General features: G+C 42.7%; 1 protein-coding gene across 1 annotated transcript; it reads right to left on the bottom strand.

The window, feature by feature from the left end:
- Window positions 1-998: 998 nt before the first annotated feature.
- Window positions 999-11,066, bottom strand: NPL (N-acetylneuraminate pyruvate lyase). Its single transcript, XM_058842987.1, has 12 exons — window positions 10,943-11,066; window positions 10,673-10,741; window positions 8,992-9,065; window positions 8,537-8,624; window positions 7,350-7,407; window positions 7,195-7,270; window positions 5,892-5,984; window positions 5,431-5,579; window positions 5,156-5,202; window positions 4,291-4,375; window positions 3,920-3,959; window positions 999-2,843 (listed from the first exon to the last, which is right to left on the bottom strand). Exons 2-12 carry the CDS (start codon window positions 10,735-10,737, stop codon window positions 2,692-2,694), a joined length of 927 nt encoding a protein of 308 aa, XP_058698970.1. The 5' UTR covers window positions 10,738-10,741; window positions 10,943-11,066; the 3' UTR covers window positions 999-2,691.
- Window positions 11,067-17,025: the final 5,959 nt, after the last annotated feature.

Here is a 17,025-nt window from a genome sequence, read left to right as displayed (position 1 = left end):
TTTCTGAGAGGCTTCTTTGTAGATGAATGTTTTACGCTGGAATGAATGAAATAAAACAGCTCAGAGGCATAACTGATTTCAGGGAGTTATACAGGAAGCGATCCTCTATGGATATTTGGGATCACGATATTGGCGTGACTGATCTGATACTGAAGTTATGATGTAGATAAGACGAGGGGTCAAAAAGCTTCCAAATAATGTCTTGCACTTCCAGCTCACTCCGGAGCAAATAAGCAGGGATCTGAAAAGTGATTTCATGTACCATCTGGAGCAGGATCAGGAATTACAGAGGGTAAGTGTGTTTCCTGTGACCTGTCATCCTTGCTCTTTATTTTCCAGAAGGGGTTGAACGTAACGCAAAGTGTAAGGCTGGATTTCAGCACAAATGCACACCATGTTTTCAGAAGTGCTGGATGTTCCACTGGGGTGGATGTGGGGTGAGTTGTGCTGTGCCAGGAAAAAATACAAACTATGACCTGTTCTTTGGCAGTTTTTCCTTTGGGTAAGGAAAAGTGTAGAAAAGTGAGGCAAAGTACAGATGTGGAGCAGAACAGGCAGATTTTTGGAGATTTTGGAAATGTCCTGGACTAATTTTTCCAGATCCAAGAAGCAAGAGAGGCCTTACCTGTGAAGAATTTTGAAAGGGAAATTCTGGATGCAATCCATCACAATTCTGTTGTTGTCATCCGTGGTGCCACCGGTTGTGGCAAAAACAAAGTGCTCCAGTACGTTCCTGATCTCTCTTCCCTCCTTCCAGCCCCTCTGCAATCATTCTTTTCATGAGGAGCAGTCAGGGCACGGGACACTTTGTGTGTCAGGCACAGGGATCATCAGCCACCATTCAAAAAAATGCACCTTTCAATCTGACAGCAGGTGACTTGTGCAGTTGAGACCCCACCTGCAGAGCTGCCTCCTGCTCTGTGGCTCCCAACATCAGGACATGGAGCTGCTGGAGTGAATCACCCCAAACCTGGCCAAGAGACACTTCCAAGACAAAGTCCAAGAAGTGGGTATTTGCTTTATTCAGTGGGCCGGCATCACTCCTCCTAACAGCGCACACCCAGGCACACAGCAAAGTAAATTATATGGTTATACTTTATGCACATTGTTTTCCTTAGAAAAGGTGTGGTTATGCAAACTATTTCTTAGCACGCATCATTATCAGTAGCATACATGAAGCACAGGTGCAGTGCGTCCTACTGGTTGCACTGAGAAAGGCTCTGTGTTTTCCTTGGTGGTTCTTTGATGAAGGCTCGACATCTTCCTCACCATTTTTTCACCTTTCTCCTCTAGGCATGTGTTGTCTCTTGGCAGCTGTTTCAGTGGTTTTCTCACTGGTTTTAGCAAGCTTTGTCCTTCATTTTATGCAAGTTTTGTTCCCTATTGCCAAGTTTCATCCTGTGTTTTTAGCTTGTGGCTTGATATTTGCTAGCTTCTATATAGGTTATGATATATCTTATTCTTGCCCAAGTATGCCTAGGCACAATGCTTTTAACCCTTTCAGGAGCAAGTCCAGAGAAGGCCTTGAGGAGTCCCTCAAGGAGGCTAGAGTCCCTCTGCTTTAGAGACAAGGCTGGGAGAGCTGGGGGTATTCAGCTTGGAGAAAAGAAGGGTCGGGTGAGATCTTAGAACCCCTTCCAGTGCCTAAAGCAGCTTCAAGAGAGCTGGAGAGGGACTTGGGACAAGGCCTGAAGTGATAGGACAAGGGGGAATGGTTTCCCACTGCCAGAGGGTAGAGACACCTGGGATATTAGGAAGTTCTTCCTTGTGAGGGTGTTAAGGCACTGGTACAAGTTGGCTGCCCCACCCCTGAAGCGTCCAAGACCAGGCTGGACAGGGCTTGGAGCAACCTGGGATAGTGCAAGCTGTCCCTGCCCATGGGAGGGGATGGAATGGGATGATTTTAAGGTCCCTTCTATCCCAAACCATTCTAGGTTTCTATGATTCTATGGCTTCCTAACCTGCATGACAGCATTCTGCACTGCCACATGGAGGTACACAGCTCAATCATGACTTTATTTTGGTCCTAAAGAAAAAAAAAAGAGAAATACCTGCTTATTAGTGATCCAAATCTTGCTGTTACAAAAGGGATTTCTTTTTTAAATTTTGTGTTAAGGTGTATAAACACAGAGCTCAGACAGAAGCAGGATTTTATATGCACAGACCATGTCCCAGTGACTCTGATGAACAGATACCAGCCTGAGCAACCTGATAGTGTCATACTGTTTAAAACCACAATGTAGTGTCCTCATGGAGAGAACAAAATACCATCCAGCTGAGAGAGGGCAGACACAGATCTTCCTCCTTTTTAGGCAAAAGTCATCAGCCCTCTCCTTCAACTGGGAAAAATTGCTATTTTTTTATTAAACAATCCCAGTCAGTCTTGGAACATGCAGAGCTCCAGGGGAGCTATGTAAAGCATCAGGCCACATGTGCCCCAGCAAAGCCAGCCGTAACAGGAAGTGCTTGGCACATTACCAGTTCACAGAAAGAAATCCTGCCCATCATGTGGGAGATGTGCTATATGACAGAGAATCCCAGAAAATGAATCTCCAGATCTACATGGAAGTGAACATCATACATGTGGCACCTAGGGATTTGGCTTAGTGGTGGACCCAGGAATGTCAGGTTAATGGATGGACCTGATGATCTTAGAGGTTTTTCTCAGCCTTAATGATTCCATGACTATGATCAATCACCATTAGGCCACACAATGCTGTCCAGCTTGGCTTTGGCCTTGACAATGAACTCATTGGAGGCATCAACAAGCGGAAGCCGTGGAGGTCCCATGGGAATGCCAGAAACAAAAGTCATGACAGCTTTAGTCTGTGCAACACCAAAACCTGGGCAGACAAAAGCAAAATCAGGACATTTACAGACCACTTTCCTTAAACCAGCCTCAATACAGGTATCAAAAAAAAGTAGCAGTACAGATTTTCTGTGTAATCCAGTATCAAGCAGGCTTCAAACACTTCTTAGAATAGGGATATTGAAAAGAGGTATCTGCTTGCAGACAGGAATGACACTGCAGTAAAAATTACTCCTACTTGCTACATTTATTCATAAATAAGCATCCCCCAATGCAGACTCACACAGAGCCAAACCTTGGAAGTGGCAACATCCTGCTCTCTGTCCATAGCTCATGACTTCTTATGTACCTCTAGATATTTAGAGTTTGCCTTTTCATCTATAAGGCTAAAAAATAATGCAATTTCTCTGACTTTGAACCCAAGAAATACAACTAGGCTCTAAAGCTTGGTGAGATTCATCAGGACTTGCATATGTACAGCAAACCCACAGTAAACAGTTCTCTTCATTGAATGGCTGATATAATTTAATGTAAACATTTCCTGTCTGTTCCCTACACCACTCTGTTGGCCTTAATAGTTTTTTATATTTAAACTTGATTTTGTTTCTAGAAATCATTCAATTTTAAAATGTTTTGGCCTTGTATATAGCCTTCAACAAAATTTCTGCTTAATTACAGCAAGGCAGGAGAGAAGTATCAGAGCTATTCTTCTACTTAGGCATGACCATTTCAGAAAAATAACTGTAGAAATAAAGCTGGAAATGAGCTTTTGGAGATGGAAGGAAAAAAACCCTAACAAATAAAACAACCCACAGAAAGAGTCAGGATAAGAACAAGGGTAAATCAGGGAGTCACAGCTTTAAATCTGTGAGACTTCACAGCAGAAGGAAGGAAGAGAGGGTGGAATCTGTCCAGCATGCTTGGTCAGCAACCTTTGTTGAGGTCCCAACTGCTACTAAGTTGGGAAACAGCAGATACAACAGTTTTTCACTGCAAAATCTTTCAGGAAGGAAGTTCTAAGAGCACAGCAACAAGAGAGTTTGAGAAGCAGAAAGTTTGCACTTTTAGACATAATGAGGGAAATAGGTAGTGTTTACCCAGTTTACTTACCCAGTTTGATGACAAAGTTGAGAAATTCCCCAGTGAGTAACTAGAAAAGACCAACAATAATTTATTAACACACTCAAATTTGAAGGTGTAGAAACATCTAAAGCTACTATATTTATATCTTATATCATTGCTTACTTGCATGGATGAGATTAGAGTTGAAGAGTAAGTCATTAAGAGGTCTTGGTTAAAAGGCAGTGAGGAATGGTGAAAAAAGTGAGGAGGGATAAGTAACAAAAAAGGGGATTGAAGATGAAAGAATTTTTCTTTAATAAAGCTGCCTCAGTACGGATAAGAACCACATGGAGAACAGCCACAGTAAAGCTCGAAGAGAAAGAAAGTTGCTCCCAGTAAGGCTTGGGAAGATGCTGTACCTGATACTGCTGTGCCAAAGCAAAGTCTGGCTTTGCAAAGGCTTGCAACATAAGATTGGTTTGTCGGCCCAAATAGTTGTATGTACTGTCAAAAAAACCAAACCAAAAATAGAATTGGTAGATGCAAAGAAGGAACTTAAAACCAGTGAAACAAAAGAAGTAACCACAGGCTTTTGCTGTTGACATTGTCATTATGAGAGAAATTTGTGCAATTTATGTGTGGTGCAGTCTACTGTCAAGCATCTGACGTATGCCAAGCTCCATGGAAGAGAAACGATTTCTCTTCCCACTTCTTTCCAAATGGAACTGCTTTGCAAACTAAAAATAAAAAGACATCATTGGATAATAAGGAAAGTCAATCACTTAATTTTCCAGTTGCTTGCTCATTTAATGGATTGCCTAGATGGGAACACAGGTATCACACAGTAATTCATCTAATCAACCTGATATGAGGGGCAGAGGATAAATTAGAAATTCAGCTCAGCACAGCCTTTTTCATCACAGACTGCTTTTGTGAACTAACAGTTTTAACCTCTCTGGCATTTGGTTCCTTACCCAATGCAGACAGAAGTGATTACCTACTTCAAAAGTTGCCATGAGGACAAAAAGTACATTGAAACCTTTGTGTCAGTTTAAAAACCACAACAATGATCACCCAAAGGAACATAATCTGAGATCCTGGGTTATATGACTGTTCCATCACTAGGACTGGAGCTAGATTATGTGTCTGTTTGCCTCTGTACATCCCTATCTTGCAAAATCCTCCACTGCCGTGACTGAAGGCAGTCAGGGAATACTATGGAGATAGTGAAAGATAAAACAGCATAGTGTATGTGTGACAGGAAGGAGTCCAAGCCATACTGACCTTCCAACTGCTCCATTTGCCCCTACTGCCAGTGCAGCCAACAGTTGCTAGTTTGGGGTGGAGGGAGGAAAAAAAAAAAAAAAAAAGTAAAAAAATTTTACTTCATGTAATAAAATCAAGGATTATAAAAAAAAGGGTGGTGGGAGGGAGCAGCAGAACTACTGAGTGTCCAGGGTTACTTCTTCCCCAAGGCTGAAGCAAGAGAGGATTTTCTTAACCCTCTAATAAGAAGAGTTATTTCTTAAAAGAAATTGTTCTTAAGAGAAGCTTCTTACCTCATCCACCCCATAAAGGAATTCAAAGTCCCCTGTTTTGTTCTTGTTTATGCACTGTGCCAGGTCCAAGAGGTCCGTGTCACTGAACTTCACACCCTGGAAGGTGGGGATCTGTGCTTTTATCCCATCCAGCAACTCTTCCACACGAACTGTGCAGAATAGCAATCTCATATGAAGGAACACAGGCCAGTTCTGGGAGAGTTCCTTCCTTGTCCCCAAGAGAAAGACTTAATATTTTACAAGTTGTTTGCTTTCAGCCTAAGCCCAGCAAACTATACAGCTCTAAAACAACAAGTAAGACAACAAAGAGTAAGACTCTTTTACCAGATCAGAAAAAGTTTAGGAATGAACCGGCAACAACACATTTAAGACTAAACATAAATCCTTTCAAAATGCTTTCAAAAATACCACATAACCTGCTTTCCAGACCAAATAACCAAAGATCTGTACTCTGTACTTACTCTTCACACCTGTCAGAGGAGGAATGTGATAGTAATAAAATGGCACCTCAGGGGCTTCAGATGCAACCTTCTGTAAGAAAGCAACCAGCTCATCTAGAAGAAAACCATAAGGTATTCCATAAGAGAAAGAGACTATACATAGGGAGACAAAGTTCGGATACACAGCACAGGGGCTATGGAGGGGCCTCAGCTTGTGCACCACACATAGCAAGTCATACAAAACCCTTCACAAGTCATAAAACATTAAATGTGCCATAAATCAGAGGAAGACCTTAAGAAAGGCAAAGACAATATTTCTTTCAAACCAGTTTCAATAGCTCCCACACATCCTCTTACAGGTGTAACTCAGGCATGCTGTCACATGTGCCAGACCTGTGTGCCAAGTGGTCTCATCAGGATCACTTGTGTGCAACAGAGGACAAGGGATCAAGTTTATGTTCACCTCTCTGGGGTATTTCTTGGTGAGGATGATGAACAGGGTTTTGGACAACTTTTGCACCATTTTAGGAATCAAAGAGTTATGGTTGACATTATTCATGAGAATGTTGCTCATTGTATTCTTAATAGATCTTAGGCAATCTTCTCAATTATACAGAAGGAAGAAGAATGGCAAAAACCAGTGCTGAACCCTCACTGCCATCCTACTCTCAGTGAGGTTTCTGCTGACTTTTGTGCTATTCCTCTGTGAGTACCAGCCTGATCGCCACTGACTGTGCTCTGGCTGTCACTATCAGCCATTCTGGCAAGTTACTCTGGTTTCTTCTGGTGCTTTCATGTTAACATTTCCATTCAGAATTAATTCAGACAACGTTTAATATTTCTTTTACAGACCTCCACATCATGTGGTTCTTTTATGTTATTGTCAGGATCTTAAGGACAAAATACTCAGTTTGCAAGTTTTGAAGTAACCTTAGACAGACAGAACCAAAGCTGATCACCTCAGTAACAAGAGCCACACCTGTGTATTAGCAGCTGCACAACTTGGAAAGTGGTCAGCATGGAACCAGTTGCTTCCTAGTGTGGCCCAGACTAAGCATGAACAGCAAACTATCCAAAAGCAATTCTCCTTGTTACAAAAAGCTAACAAAATACATCCCAAAAGACATCTTTCCCATTTCTTACCAGGACAATTCTGCTATCTCTCATCTTAAAAAAATGCTTCTTGCAGGTTTTGCTTCTCCATTACAGTTGTGCATACATTATCATCAGAATATTTTCAAAAGAAAGTACCTGGCATTAATCCTTTATCAATTATGAAGGTTGGGAGGGCAATAAAAAGGCCTCAGAAATCACATCTACTCACCTTTGTTTGTGGGTTTGAAGAAGAAGGGGGCTATGACAGCAATGCCACCAGCACCTATGGTTGCTGCGTGTCTTGCCTATAAAAGAGTGGAAAGTATCTGAGGGTCCATCTGCTTCTATTTATCACACACAGAGTGAAAAATATCATATACACACCAGCTCTTGGCACTCTGGCAGATTCAGTGCTCCCACATGAATGATCACATGGTCCAATCTGCACAAAAAAACAAATTCAGAATATTCTGGGGAGATTTCAGTGATGGTGAACTATCAGGCTGCCAAAATTACTCACTTCAGCCTAGGCAGCCACAGAACAAGAATCTAAAAAAAGAGTTGAGCCTGTGTTGACCTGATGAGCAGAAACACGGAGAAAATGCTGACAGTGACAAGTGGTGGCAGAAGAAAGACAACATGAATCACATGTGACTTCTTGCTGTACTTGCAAGGCTGTCAAGAGGGATGAATCCTAGCATTTTATTAGGAAATTAAAATTAAGACATCACGGATTTAAGGGGAAGCTGGGAAGAGTAAAGGAAATCAAAGCATATCTTTACTTTCTAAACCTAGTTCTCTGCAAACCTACCAGAAGAATTCAGCCTCACAGTAGCACCTTTGACTGCTTGTCTCCTGCAAAAGGGAGCTTCCGTTCTATCTGTTAGAGTGTATCTGGACTGGAGTTCCAGTCTATCAGCCCCATTGCTGTTTTTCTCCTTTATATCCATAGGAGACATGGATATAAAGGCTATGGATCTGAAGGCCACAATTCTTCACACCAGTTTATTTCTCCTCATTATCCTTCTCCCTCAAAACACCTTCCCTTCTGCATATCCTCTGACCCACCATCCAGGAGAAATGCAGCAGCAAGGAGTACAAGGCTACGACAGGTACAAGAAAGGGAGAATGAAGTTGCAATTGGATACACAGCTGCAGATCCAGAGTGAATTCTTTCTTCTGTTACTAATTTTGCACCTTTAGGGAAGCAGTTAAGCACTTGACACCTCAACTTCAGTCACATCAAATAATGTAATACATTAAAAGGTTCAGAAATGCTCTTTCTTTTCATTTCTTCTCAAGACTAGGCAAAGCGGCTTTTCCAAGCCCTTTCTCGTCCCCCCACCTCTCAGTGTACCAAAGAGAAGGACTCTTGCAAGCTCTCTAAGCAGCAGGAACAGACACCAGCTAACTGCCCTGGCAAAAACATACGTCTGTGATAAAGGACCTGGGGAACAAAGCCCAGCAACAAAATACTTTAAAAAAAAAGAAAAATAAAAAAAAAATCATCGGCAATCAGGCATTATTATAATGTAAGATCTGGAATCCCCCATTCCCTTTCAGTTACTCACTTGTCTTTTCCCTGGCACATCCATTCTTCTGCCAATTGCTTCCTCTCCTGGATGCTAAGGGACAGTCCTTCTCCTGTTGTGCCATTCACTGTTTCAACACAACACACAACACACTAGCTGAGGCCTCACCTACACACATTGGTTTCACTGAAGACACAAACTAACATTTTTGAGTTGGGAAGAAGCATTCAGATGAGTCTTCTCTATCAACACAGCATTATCCATTAATCTCCAGGAATGCCACCTTATCAAGGCACCTTATTTTATTCCCCACAGAAAGGGGGTGTGGGCAAAACCAGATTCCTTAAGTACCTCTTGCACTCTCTCCAATGGTAAATATAAATGGCCAGGATGATCCCACATCCACATTTCCTCCCACTACAGCTCCTATCAGGTGAGATATCACAGGATTCCCATCCAGGTAAAAGGGCTGTAACATAGTTTCTGTCACTTACCAAAAACGTTTTTCACATTCTGCTCATTTACCAGATAATCCACATATTGACAAATCACTGGGAGGTTAATTTTTCTGCAATAAAAGGAACCACAGCAACCATTAAGTCCTCACCTACAGTTATTTCAAACGTAGTGATTAAGAAACAAAAAAAACCCCATGTATTTTGAACCCTTGCGTTTGTACACATACAGATTACCCAAGAGTTAGAAACCCTTGACATCTGCTTAACATCTGAGGGTAGCAGCTCAGCCTTGAATTCTCTCTTGCAGTTTCTCTTCCTCCTGAAGTTTGCTATTCCAAACTTTTATTGGGAATTGCTGCAGGTTTGTCACAGCAAAGAACTTTTTTGGGAGATATGAGAGAACAGGAGACACTTAAACCTTTTCCTCTTTTGAGGGAAACAGGAGTCCTCTTGAGAGTAGAAAGTTATTTGTGCAAGTGCTGGCAAATGGTTAAACTGCTGGATGGTTATAACTGCTTGATACAGAAACAGCATTCACTGGATGTGACTTTGACCTCTCTCATTAAAGGATGAGGAGAGCAAGAGAATTCCCTGGCAAAGAGGGGAAATAGAATTCTTGCGTTATCTTCTATGCAAGACAAACTTATTTTGTTTATTAATGTATAATATTTCAGTGTTGTTCTCATTTGTCAAAAATACAAACCAAACCTATGGTCTGGAAGTAAATTCTGATGCCTTGATAGGTTTTACACAATATTTAAAATTCCACAGATACCTTCCCAGAACGTATCTGACAAGGACCAGGCAGTCCAGGCAGGGGGTTCAGGTCACTCTCTAAATACCGTGTTGCAATACATTTGAGTCATAAAAAAAAAAAAAAAAACAGAAAAAAGTTTCCTTTAAAGCAAGAATCAAAGCAGTGACTGCAATGGAATGAGTTCCATGACTGGGATGAAGCCATGTTTTTCAGCACTTAAAGTTCACTTTTGGAGATCTGTACTAGTAAATCTCCACTGTCTCTCTCAAAAGCACATACAGATCCCGATACATCCTCCATGAGAGCTAGGGTATCTGCTAACTCCAAACAACTCAGTCTTGCAACATTAAAATGCAGTGAGGAAGCTTTTGTTTTCCACCCCTGGTCTGAAGAAAGCTGAATTTCAAGTTTCAGTTTGATGTTATTTTCAAAACTGTGCCGTCCTTGCAGTATTTTCTTCAAGTGTAGACTAATTCCATGCACTCATACACATGACTGCATGCATGACTTTAGCTAAGGTACAGAGAAGTCTAAAAGGCCTTCAGATTCTGACAATTATTTTCTAGCTCTCAAGAGCTCTCAAGAGCTCTTTTTAACTAGGACTGCAATTTTCCTTAACAAACGCAAAAACACTGTAATGCTCTACACATGTAACTGCACTATGATTTAATTTGCACATACAAAGCAACAGAAAAGGAGATATGAAACTCTCCGAACCCAGAGGCACGGTACTTGCTGGCAGCAGAAGGAAGGAAGCAGAGACAGGGGAATCTCAGTCTGGTCCTAGTCGGACTAATTTAATAGTTCCCCCAATCCCATCAGAGATCTGCTTTAAAAAAAACAAACAAAAAACAACAACAACAACAAAACAACAAGAAAGCAAGCAGATCAGTTCCAAACGAGAAAGAAGGAAAATAGGGGTGGAAGGAAACAGTAATCAATGCAACTTTGACAGCTCACCCATCCGGAGTCATTGGAGTGATGGTTGCAGCTACAAGACCCTTTAACTTCTTTCGGGGTATCATTGAGCTGTTTGGGGGAAAAAAAGTATAAAAGGGATTACCATCTCTCTTCAAGTGCTTCTGTGAAAGGATAAAAATGCCACGGGCTGTGCAGCCGAGCCCTCCGGGCAGGGAGGGCGGTTCTGCAGAGACGCAGACCCCGAGGTATTCCCAAGGGAACGGATGGCGGGGGAGCGGGGGGAAGGGTCCGCCGCAGCTCCCCCCTCACCTCGATCAGCCGCGACAGCGGCTCCCAAAGCCGCTCCTCCAGCGGCGGTGTGGGAACGGCCAGGCGGGAAGGAGGCGGGGACAGGGGCGGGGACAGCGGCAGCAGCTGACGACTGCACAGCCAGCCCTGTTCAGCCCAGCCTCTCGACCAGTCCAACCACACCCGCCTCATCCGCGTCCCCATATGCAGCCCATCTCCACCCAGCCTGCCCATGGCCCCTCAGCACAGCCACGACCCCTACGGGCTCCTACTGCCCATGCTTTGGCAAGAGATAAGGCTGGTTTGGATTATCCATTATTATCTGTAAAATTCAAGATAAAAATAAATAAATGAACCTTTAAATATTAATAAAATCTTGGAATGCTTTGGGTTGGAAGGGACCTTAAAAGGTCACCCTGTGCCACCCCCTGCCATGGGCAGGGACACTTTCCACTATCTCAGGTTGTTCCACGCCCTGTCCAGCCTGGCCTTGGACACTTCCAGGGTTGGGGCAGCCACAGCTTCTCTGGGCAATCTGTGCCAGGGCCTCCCAGTCATCACACTGAGAAACCTTTTCCAAATATCTCACCTAATATTGTCCCCTCAGCCCTGCTGAGATGGTGGAAGCACTCCAAATAACAGTGCAGTGTCCCTTCTCTGGGACAGATGGATCTATGTCCCTGTGTGAGAAAGGCAAATGGAGCTCAGGCTTTCTGCTCCTTGCATGCAGGCCGACCTGTGATTTTACCAGATGTGTACCATGTCCATTGTGGAGTGTGAGCTCCATCACAGCACAATCCTCCCCATCCTACCAGAACTGCATCTGGGCCAGGATTCAAATCTGTTCCCAGGAGATCTGACCAATGGACTACTAGCATCCTATAAGGCAAGGTATTGCCCTGAACAGATTAATACCAATAAGCTTCCAAAAAATATTTTTAAAAATTGTCTTCATTCAGTGTGCACTTCCAGATCTTCCGTTAGAGTGTGTTCTGAGAGCACCCAGTCCCTGCAGAGAGAATAATCCCTTGTTGTGTGACCCAGGAGCACATTTTTCACATATTCACATAATAACCTCAGGATTTTGAGGCTGTGGTATTCCTCCTCCATGACAAAATATACTCACTGTGGGCTGTTTGCATGCAGAAATCACTCTCTGGGTTTTGGTCTTATTAGCAGCTCCTTACAAAGCACATATATTTCCCTTTCCTTAGAGGGACATCTTGTTCTTCCAGAAATCCCCTTTCTCTACACTCTTCCATTCCCACAGTTAATTTATCTTTTTCCAGGCTCAATAGTTCCAGCTCTTGCAACCTCTTCCACCTCCTCAAAGCACCAGTGTATTTCTGGAAGTTCACAAACAATTCTGTAGAGCCATTTAGAGGAAGTCCACAAGATTTCCTGAGTATTTTAATGGAGTTCTAGTGCTACTTCACGGTGTTGACAGCACAGGAGAGAAGCTTTACTGTAGTCTGGAGAAGTTTAGAGCTACTTAGAATTCTGCAGGAATCACAGACTGGCATAAAAGGGTTTTAGAGCTCTTTTGAGCTCTTCAGAGGAATTTTAAAGCCTTCTGGAAGAAAGTTGTACAGTAGAGATTTAGAGGCATTTTAGATGCATTTAAACATATATTAGTGCTGCTACACCAAGATAGAGCAGCTTTAGATCAGTTATGGGGAGCTCTGAGGTGTCAAGAAGATGTTTAGAAGATCAAAAGGAGTTTAGTATGTTACAGGAGTTCTGCCCCATTTCACAGGACTTTACAGCTGCTTAGAACAGTTTGTAGGATGTTTAGATCAACTTAGAGCAGTTCAGAGTGGTTTTAGAGGGCTTCAGAAGGGTTTTAGCACTGTCTCTAAGCAGAGATTCCAGAACTGCAGGAAAGAGTTCTAGAACTGTTGCAAGGAAATGTGTAGGATGGTGGTGTGGGCAGCCTCACCCTTGATGGGCTGCAGTTGTGTCTAATGACAACAGAGTAGAAACAGCCTTGCCCTTGTTGAGTTGCAGCTGTGTCTAACAAGGAGATCTGTTACAAAAGAGTGGGTTGCCCAATTATGGTGGAGTGGGGTGAGTTGGTTGCCCATGCTGTCCAACAGAGGGAAGGTATGAGAGCTTTGCTATAAGAGCATAAGCTGCTGATACATATACCTGCCTTTGGTGAAGGCACTATGTTATAAATCCATATTGTGATATTGGCTTTTGCAAGTATTAGGATGAATATTATATGTTAAATACTTTTTGGCTATGTATGTACTTTTTCTCTTGCTAACAAGTTTTAAGCGTAAAGGAATTTCATGGTACAAAGCAAGGAAACCCCAGAGAGCAAAAACAGTGGGGCCCAAGCTGTTATCAGCGGAAATACAGTGAAGCCCAGACTGTTTATCAGCAGCAGGACATGGAGACAAGGCTGTTATCAGCAGCCAGGACCAGGCCATTGGCAGCGGAAGGACATGAAGCCCAGCTGTCACCGGTGGCAGGATGAGGGGCCCAGACTGTTATCAGCACTGACCGCTTGCAAAGAAAGGAAATCAAATTCAAATAAAATTATGATCAGCAAAAATAAAAACCATACGAAGCATGCTCTGAAAAGGCAGGTTCAGGGTGTAACCATGCAAAATGCTTCTTTAGAAAAGTTTGAATATGCATCAAACCCTCACAGCAGGAGGGTATAAAAAGGGTGTTCCAAAGATACCAGGTGTGCTCCTGGCAACGAGCCAGGGCACCTGGCCGTTTTAACCCTTTGCTTTATTTTCTTTGTCTCCTAATTGTCCTTTTGTTTATATTAAACTTTTTATAATTTATTAAGAAAGTGAACCTTGTTTTTCACACACTATTATTCAGGGGAGCTTTTATAGAGAGTCTTTTGAGTGATAAGTGACTGAGTGTGGTGGTTTGACACTTAGTGAAAATAGTAAAAGCCACCTACGAAAGTGATTTCTTTGAGAACAGCTGCTGGGAGCTTCCTTGTGCCTGAGATAGGCCAATAGCTGGCCAGTTTTGGGAACTGACAACATTTTGCACCATTGAAAATTAGGTTCATCTTCTAAAAGGTGAATACCACCTTTTAAAAACCATAAGCCCGGGAACTCTCTCTCTTTGTTTCTGGCCTTGAAAAGTAGCAGAGCTCTGATGAGGCCGGCCCTGCACCCCCGTGGCCTGTACAGCTGGGGGGTGGGGGCTGGGCCGGACCCCAGTGGCTCCCAGGTGGGGGATGGAGGTGAGGGGGGTATCCGGCCCCGGGCCGGGCCATGGATGCTGACACTCGTCAACACCTTCCACCCCGCCAGCACAGACAGCTCCAGGCCAAGGACCGCCCACCTCTCTCAGGGGCTGCTGGGCTGAGGGAAGCACCAGTGCGGTCTGAAATCCAGCACCGTGACTGCTGTGGCACTAGGTGAGATTTAACCCTTTCACTACACAGATGACACCTGCAGATCTTGTTCTTCGCTCCAGGGAAAGGACAGATAGACATGTAGAAAGACAACATGAAAACATCAAGGTCAATAAAGAAGGAGTCTGTAATAGAATGCTATTGTTTGTTAATCAAATTTAAATAAAACTTAACATATTGCGATTGCTTTGCTTTTAATACATATAATTGGTGAGACAAGTGATTGCTAAAGCATGTGAGTGCTGAAACTGTAAAAAGTCCTGACCACAGAATCTGGCTGTGCAAACAAGAATAGGAACATCTCCTTGTTATGAGATACATACTGTAAATTGCATAACTGATACAGGACCAACGCCCGAGCATGGACTGAGAAAGACTACAAGCCTTCATCCCACGATCACCAGGAGGCAGAGAACGACCACCTAGCAACAGGCAGCGCAAGCTCAGATGCAACCCAGGAAGAAGCAATGAAGACACATACGGGAAATGTATGTAAGGGGGAACCTCCTCAGCTAAAGTGCGTGAGTCTTGGGTGGAGCAGAGACTCCCTGACTGTGCCCAACGCTGTTTTTGCTTGCTCATCGCTTGCTGAACTAATAAAATTGATTTTCATGAATGATCATTTAAATTGGCTCCTTGATTTAGTCATGACAATTTATAACAGTCAAGCCTCAGATGGAAGAGGGATGAGGAGATGCCGAATGACGCTGAAATATTCTTTTGTTAGGGCCATGGAGATGGACAATGATATACTGAAAACATATCCTTAATTAATGAAAGAGTACTGGGGGATGAAGTATTCAAGCTGTAGATCTGAGCAGAGGCATCCATTGATGAAGCCAAGCAGATATTGGAGTAGCTGTGATCTCATGAGGTGCTTGAACAGAGAGAGAGAGAGATGAGAGTTGATGAAAACCCTTTGCCCCCAGGGAGAGAAAAAGAAAACTTCTGTTCCCAGAGATGATCACAGAGACAGATGGAGAGAACCTTTGCCTTTGAATAACTCATCCTTAAAATAATACCACTTGAATTCATGGCCCATAGACACATCTCTAGGAGGGCTGTGAAAATGGGAGGAAATGGCAGAATTTTTGCCTGGGCAGGTGCTATTTGTAGAAATGAAAAGCCAGAGAAATCTGTTTCTTGTGGAGAAGTCTCCATGGCATGGCAAAAGAAAACTCATCTCCCTACAAGGACTGATGAAAAGACTGTTGTATAGTTGGTACTGTTTTAACATCCCAGGTTTTGTCTCTATGTTGTCAGTTGGGAAAGGAGAAAGTTGGGTAGGAGGAGGAAAGGTTTCTGGAGGTTTTATTCTGGTTTCTTATTCTGGTAGTCCTGTTAATAAAGTTTCTTTATTCCTTTTAAGTTTTGAGCCTGTTTTGCCCTCCTTCTAATCCATATCTCACAGCAAGAAATGAGTAAGTCCCCGTGTGATTTTAGCCAGCGCTAAAACCCACCATATTATTTGGTGCATTGGCTGGGAAACTCAGATTAGCAAATCTAAACCACTACACTGAGGAAAGGGCTGCCTCAGTGTTGGAATCCAAAATAAAAGCCTCTTTGAGTCCCTCAGAGAGAGAAAATAATTAAAATATATTAAGCCATAGATAATAGGGAAAGAGTGTAGGTTTTAGTTTTAAGTAGGTAGAAATTTAGCTTAAATGCTTTAAGAGCTTGTGTTAGCTAGTGAAAAGCCATATTTTATTTCCCAGTTTAAAGTTCAGTGATGCCCTTCACAGATTCAACTTAGCTCTAAACATAATGAAAACATAGCTTATATTTCTAGATAGAACACATAGGATTATTCATGTAAACAGATAATACCCTATATGTAGGATTTAGGTAAAGAGAACATTGCTTTCATTAGTTAGAATTAAGCTTGGATTGACGTAAAAAGTTTTGTTTTAGAACCATGTTTTTAGCTGATTGGATGATTTATGAATTTAATCCCCTGTATTGGGGATCTCTCTCAGATACAAACCCACCTGAAGAACAGCAGCAAGCACCATCATAATCACCAAGAACTACTGCAACTGCTTCTGCGGCCCGGGACAACAGGACTCCATGCCAAGAAGCTGCTGCCCAGGACATCAGGATTTTATACTAAAAGCTTTTAGCAAGGACTTTAACTCTCTGAACTCTTTGCCTTTGAGACTGATGCTTTTATACAAGAAATATATTTCCAGCAACCAACAACTGCTCATTTCTCCTTGAGACCTGGAAAACCCCTTGTATCCCCTTTGATGTGTTGACACCTCAGTCATGCCACCACAGTTGATTGATGCCCTGTGTGGGGAGCAAATCAGTTCCCCACAGAAACTGAGAAAGGCTTGTCATCTGTTTTGAAGCTTTTCACTGCTCCTTTAAGCATCGTGGTAGCAGTGTTGTTTAGATTTCCTGGAAATTTTAGAGGAATTTATGACTTCCCACTGTTGTTTGTAGCCAATTAGAATAGTTCTAGAGCTGTTGGGTTGTAGAGCAGTGTGGTGTATATTAGAGCTCTTTAAGTTTTCTAGGGTATTGTTGAGCCCTTTAAAGAAGTCCACACTGGTTTAGCACTCTGGAGTGTTTTAGAGTCAGACTTCAAAAGGTATAATTTAGGGGGTGTAAAAAAAATAGCTCTTTCAGAGCTCATCAGAGGCATTTTGTAGCTGTGTAGTGGTATTTTAGAAGGGTTTAGAACACTTCACAGCATATTCAAGGTTTAGAG

This window comes from Poecile atricapillus, chromosome 7, assembly GCF_030490865.1.
Source record: "Poecile atricapillus isolate bPoeAtr1 chromosome 7, bPoeAtr1.hap1, whole genome shotgun sequence".
Taxonomy (NCBI): Eukaryota; Metazoa; Chordata; class Aves; order Passeriformes; family Paridae; genus Poecile; species Poecile atricapillus.
The sequence above is the reverse complement of the archived record's forward strand: the minus strand, read 5'-3'. Positions and strand labels throughout refer to the sequence as shown.